The sequence below is a fragment of the Lolium rigidum genome, chromosome 6, assembly GCF_022539505.1.
Source record: "Lolium rigidum isolate FL_2022 chromosome 6, APGP_CSIRO_Lrig_0.1, whole genome shotgun sequence".
NCBI lineage: Eukaryota > Viridiplantae > Streptophyta > Magnoliopsida > Poales > Poaceae > Lolium > Lolium rigidum.
Genome location: NC_061513.1, coordinates 112211579 through 112217864, shown reverse-complemented (window position 1 = coordinate 112217864; position 6286 = coordinate 112211579). Strand labels below are relative to the sequence as shown.

General features: G+C 49.6%; 1 protein-coding gene across 1 annotated transcript; it reads right to left on the bottom strand.

Annotated features, from left to right (window-relative positions):
- Positions 1-3172: 3172 nt before the first annotated feature.
- On the bottom strand, positions 3173-5501 carry LOC124664660 (gibberellin 2-beta-dioxygenase 3-like). Its single transcript, XM_047202127.1, has 2 exons — positions 4482-5501; positions 3173-3863 (listed from the first exon to the last, which is right to left on the bottom strand). The coding sequence occupies exons 1-2, from the start codon at positions 5223-5225 to the stop codon at positions 3615-3617; spliced, it is 993 nt and encodes a 330-aa protein (XP_047058083.1). The 5' UTR covers positions 5226-5501; the 3' UTR covers positions 3173-3614.
- Positions 5502-6286: the final 785 nt, after the last annotated feature.

Genomic DNA, 6286 nt, shown 5'->3' with positions numbered 1-6286 from the left:
GCTTCTGCAGCCACATATTGACTAGTGCTATTAAGGGGTGTACCCCACGGTCATCATATGAGCTTCGTGAATCCCTCTTATCCCTTATTCATGTGTTAAAGTGCCGATACGGTAATGTCACTTCCCGCCGTTCACTTTACCACACTTCAAAGAGTAGTTCCCTCTCAAGTCCAATAGGCAATATTACATTGTGCATAACATGTAATAACAAGAGAGAAAACTAACACACATTAATACTTAAAACCATAGATCATCTTAGATTCATCTCATATTCTTGCTAGGATTTCTCCATCTCACCAAGAACTAATAAGACTACTCACACATGGAGACAATCAAGAACATCATCATAATCTTGTGGAACGAATTAAAGAAATGGAACAAATTCGAATACAAATCTACAATAGCAATCAAGATTACAACTATGGTTGGAGGATGATGATGATGGAGGTGCAACGGTTGATGATGATGAATGGGATGATGCCTTGTCCTCTGAGGATCCACGTAGCAGCCCAGATATTGTCTTCTCCAAAGGGAGGTGGCGTTTTGGCACACGCGTGCATACGCACCTATTATAGAAAATAATAAAAAAACAATTTTAAAAATGTCAAAAAAATCTGACATAATTTTTTTGGTATACATCATGACATCCTATGTTCGTTCACAAGTTTTCATGGAAAAACAACATTTTGTGTGGTGTGTACAAAAAAGACAAAAAAATGTCCTGTACGTAGTCGTGTTACACCATCAAAATTTGTCTTTTTTACAGGAGCCACAGAAAAATGTTTTTATTTTTGAAAACTTGTGTACCAACATAAAATATGTAGATGTACATGTAAAAATTTATTTTAGAATTTTTTGACACTTTGAAATATGGATTCACATAATGGGAGTATATGCTCCTATGAGCCAAAGTGCATTTCCCTCTCCAAAGTTCCTTCTTGAGATTTGATCTGGGGCGGTGCTTCTCGGTTTCGTGGAGCTGTGTGTGTCTGATCCCTGATCCGTCTGTGAGAGGTGAAAGTATTTGACAAGACGGTGCTCCTGGAGGGTGGTATAGACGGACGGTACTGGCGGGCCTTGCTTGTACCGATGCCCGTTAAAGCTCCTGGAAGCTATCCTCGCTTTGTCCTTTCGCCCAACCGCATTATTAAGTGCAAAAATGATTTCTATCACGTCAAAATGCCATAAAATGATACTTTTCATTGATATTTCATTATTGATTTATTATTTTAAGATCATGCGTAGACAAAAATAAAAGGCCACGGTAGCGCGGTGAAATACAAAAATCCTACCACTACTTGATGATAACTTGATAAAATAGTAATGCAAAAACATGCTAAAAATGCACTCATCACCAGGCCGTCAACCGCCTCGAGGGGCGACAAGTAGTATAGGGCATTATTCTTCGTTCTTGTTTTCCATATATAAATTTTATGCATTTGAGCTATGAAAAAAATATTAGAAAAATAATACGGATCGCCCCGCTGGGAGCACACCCAAACGTAAACGGACCGGTAAAAAAACGACCATGTTCGTGTCCACAGTTTGATGCAAACGGACGTGCACGGATATAATAGGCGTCTGAAATGCGTCACCTCATTGAAGATGCTCTTTGACTGGCCTCTGCAAAGATTTTCACCAGTTATGCATGCATGCTGAACTAAGATGGCACGTTGGTTAATTAGTTCCGTGGATGCACGTGCTCTTTGCTAGCGGGGCAGCTCTCCGTTCGCTCAACCTCATCATCCATCGTTGTTCCAAAGTTATGCTCAGTCCGTGTGCGACTCCTCGTCAACTGCAACATTGATGTCAAGGCCCCCCTCCAAGATGTTGCGAGGAGTTCAATATCGTTGCCAGTTTTGACTCGCGCCTTCAGTGCCAGTTTGCGTTGATGCACTTGGAGCTCGCGCAGTAGGTTGCTAACCGCGTTGAGGAGGCGTCTCGCCCCGTTGGTGAAGAGGTGAAAAGTCTCAAGCTGCTATTGGCACACGTTGGTGTTTCTTTGAATCCAACGAAGACATGTTCTTCTGGTGGCCAGGAGCTTGCCACCGGTGCCGGCTTCGTGGGCGCTTGGCTCCGCGGAGAAGTCATCTCTGGTTAAGGAAGGACATCTTTATAGTGGCAATCCATGCCGGTCGCCGCAGCCTGTTGTGTTGGCTGTCTTTGAGAGTGGACGCTTTGACGAGATCTTGGGTATTGTATTGCCGATCAAACGAAAGCTACATGAGTTGTGTGGGGCTTAACATGTGGTGTTTCCGTTGGTGTTAGGCTCGGCTGGGGCTTCTTGGCAGAATCAGTCACTTGGCTTTGTGAAGGGTGTTATCGTTGACCCTGAAGTCTCTATCTAGTCCGGCACGCATATGATTCCTTTTGGTGATGAAGTTTGCTAAGTTTGGACTATCGGCGAAGGTGTCCGAGCTATCGTCGCCAGAGAGGTTTGGATGTGGCCTATGTTGATTGATGCCATGTCTTTGTCCGTGTTTGGTGTGTTTGTTCATGTTGCCTTGTAGCTCTTTGTGAAGACAATTCCTTTCCCTCCAGGTTAGAAAAAAATCTTGGTTTTCTTATTACCAGGAGATTTCAGAAAAAATGTCTAGCACGCGTTTGGCGAGCTCCAAGCCCATTTTTGTCATGGGCTGGGGAGGAGGACCCATCTTGCTTAGGCAGGCGGTGTTGAAGGGCCAGTGCTACAGGGAAGCTCCATCCTCAGCGACAACGATCCAACACCGACAAAAGCGTGAAGCCACGGCGCGGGCACATTAGGACAATGGCAAAAACGATGGCGAGGCTGGCTTGGCGTGCCTCCGACCAACAACGAGTAGGCTTGTTAGGTTTTAGTACAATTTAGTTGATTTTCATTGAACTTTAAACATATAAACAAAATTTGGATGAGATTTTAATTTAGGTCGAATCTAAGACTTCTTGTTTTAGGACTCTGATGGACAGAGACACCGCAAAAAACGCCGACCCTTGCGGCGCCCCCATTCGGTGTGTTTGGGGCGCGTGGGCGCCAATGAAATTTTCTAAGAATTAAGACTGCCAACGATGAACTGCTGCAAAGGCACAATTCGATTTATACACTAGAAGAAAGAGACCTAACCCTAAGAAAAGAGACATCTGACGCGTTGAAAGTGCGCGCTAGCTACTGAAGAGTGCGTGCGCATGAGTCCGCTGCTCGAAAGAGAAAGTTTGGATCATTTGCTGCTCAGTAAACAGAAGGTCCCCATACACACACAACTACGTTCGGATACCACAATTACACATTGTTAAAGCAAAGAAATATCCAAGCCTTGGTTGTCATCCTGTGCTATACTATAGTAGTAGCAGTATTTGGCTATCATTATCATTAACTAGGAGTTAACTTAACTGTTCACCATTGGTCCAGCATTCCCAGATAGGAAAGGAGCCCACCTCGCCAAACATGCCAGAGGCAAATGTTTTAGCCACTAGGAGCACACACACGCACACGCACGCAAAAAAAGATCTAGCTAGCTTAGCTTTCCCTCCCAGCTGTACATGTCCTGAAATTATCCTCGTCTTCTTCCTTTTGCTCTCTTTTCTTTCTTTCTTTGTTTAGGAGCTTCATCCTCTTGTTTAGCTAGCTGGCTGGGCTGTTAAAGCTGTTCCTTGTGGAAGTGGGCCAGCCTGTTGTCACCGAGCCTTGATTTGTAGGCAGCCTTCTTGTACTCGCTCCACGTGAAGTCCTTGTACAGGCTCTGCTCTCCCTCGCCCAGCAGCTGCGGCAATGGCGCGATCCTCTGCGCCAACGACGGCCCCCCGAAGTAGATCATGGAGACCCTAGACTTGAGGCTGTTGGCCACCACCCTGTGCTTCACGCTCTTGAACCTCCCGTTGGTCAGCACCTGATTAACACACAAGCTGTACATCAGATCAAGATAAATATCAATCCAGGTGCAGAGCACTGTGTTGTCTTGGCATGGTGATCTAGCTAGATGCCAATATGCCATGCAGCCATCACGCCAAGCTCATGAGCCTAACTGATCATAGAGCGGCGTGGGCGTGTTGGTGTGGCGGATATGCGATTGGCGGCGGTTATTGGGGAGTCCCTATGTGGTTATCATCCACGAAACCCCCCTGCTCCTGTTCATGCCGTGCAAACCGTACCAACACTCAAATAACAATCATTTGGTAGTTCAGGGTGATTAGTGATGAGATGTGGCAGTAGTTCGTTTTTTAGTGATGATTTGAACTGAACGTAGGCTGTGAATTGACAGGGCCGGCCTCCGTCGGTTTCCGTTGTGATCTCACGATGGAGCTCCCAGTTGACTTGTGCACTAACTCCAGTTTAATCGCATCCACAGAATTTTAACATGGCTTATTATGATGCGATATTTTGTTGCAGAGAGAGTAATAAAGGAGAAAAGTACATGTGCAAGTAGTAGCGAGAAGAAAAATCTAATTAGCGCGTGCAGGAGCGAAAAGGCGTCACGTGTCAGAGCCAGGAGCAGGCAAATACGCACCTGCAAGGAGTCGCCGACGTTGACGAAGAGCGCGTCGCGGTCGGACGGCACGGAGACCCAGCGCCCGTCGTCCTGCAGCGCGACCTGCAGGCCGGAGGTGCCGTTGGAGCGCAGCAGCGAGAGGAGCTGCGGGTCGGTGTGCGCGCCGAAGCCGGTGGCGCTGTGGCCGAGGCCCTGCAGCGCGGTGCATGGCGGGTAGTGGTTCACCCGGAACACCTGGTCGCTGCCCTGCGCCGCCACCATGGCGCTCAGGGCGTCCAGGGGCGCAATGCCCAGCCCCTCCGCCATCGCCTCCAGCACCCGCGCCGCCACCTTGCGCACCGCCGCGATGTACTCGTTCAGCGCCGCCCGAAAGGCCGCGCGGGAAGGGACGGGGCATGCGGCGGAGAGGGAGGCGTCGTCGACGGCGAGGAGGAGGTACTCGAGCCACCCGACGTCGCCGTTGAGCCCGATGCGCTTGCTGCCGTACCCGAACGGGTAGGCCGGCCCGGCCCGGTCCTTGTCGGCCTGGGGCTGCGCGAAGAAGCGGACGGCCTCGGCCTCGACCCGCTCCATGGCGTCCAGGGGCACGCCGTGGCCGACGAGCTTGAAGAACCCGTAGCGTGAGCACGCGTCCGCGATGGCCCTGGGCGCGCCGGGGCTGGACAGGTCCACGACCGGCATGCCCGCGAAGTAGTCCCCTGGGTCCGGGGAACGGAGGAGCGGGATTTGGTCCACGGCCGGCGTGCTCGCGAGAACCACCATGGTTGATGCTGCGAGCTAGCTAGTGGTGCCAAATATGGTACGCGCGATCGAGAGGAGAGTATAGGAGCAGTGGAGCAGAGACGTTCTGGGACGAAGAAGAAACAGAGGTGCGCGGGAGAAACAGGGGAGGTGTACACTTGTAGTGCAGGGTAGCAAGCGCAAGTGCATGTGGGGGAAGAAGTGTGGCGTATATATAGAGCTGGCCGGGGGCATCAGCAGCTACAGGTGGATGGAGCGAGAGCGGCTGGCTGGGCGGTGGGGGCAGGGCCAAGTGAGAGTGGGGAAAGGCAGAGGAGAGGAGAGATGAATCGGGCGGGGGTGATGGGGTTGGGTTCGCTCTCTGTTTCATCGCATCGGGGCGTGCAGATGGTTGGGCGAATGCCCCGTTTCATGTCGCGAGCTCCATCCGTAGTAGCCTGTGTGGTGGCAATGGAGCCAGGCCGTCGTGGCGGGGTCGCGACGTGTGCCAATGCGATCCACCGGTGCCTACGTACGGCTCTCACTCGGCTCATATGGATCGCTCGGGCGCGCGCGATGCAGTATTTTCTGTATCTGATATACTCACGAGAAAAACGTGATTTACTATAATCTATGGGGCGCGGTAATGACTGGCATAGATCACTCCAAACATTCTAGAATGTGATCTAGCATGTGATTTGGCACATGTAAGAAGACTGACGAGGTTCGCGGAGCACCCGGCAGTCGGAAGAGGCAGAGGGAGAACGCTACTCCTATGGGATGATGATTCCCTCAACCAAGTCCAAAGTTTGGGAAGTTTCAATTGGATCGTACAAAGCTTTGGAAATTGGAATAAATCCACTACTAATGTTGAACCTTGCCAAATCATTTATCACAAGCTAAAGCACACGAGAAAGAAGTCGAGAAAATGGTGGAGAGGTCTTTTGTCAAATAACAAAGTCATGTCGCGCACGGCCTTGCTTTCTCATTCTTCGCTTTAATTTGGGCCAAGATAATATGCAACTTTTCTTCGTTGAGAGGGATCTTTAGGCACGCTTGAAAAGGAAGGTTATTGCAATGGCAGTGGTTGTGAGGCCTAGAAA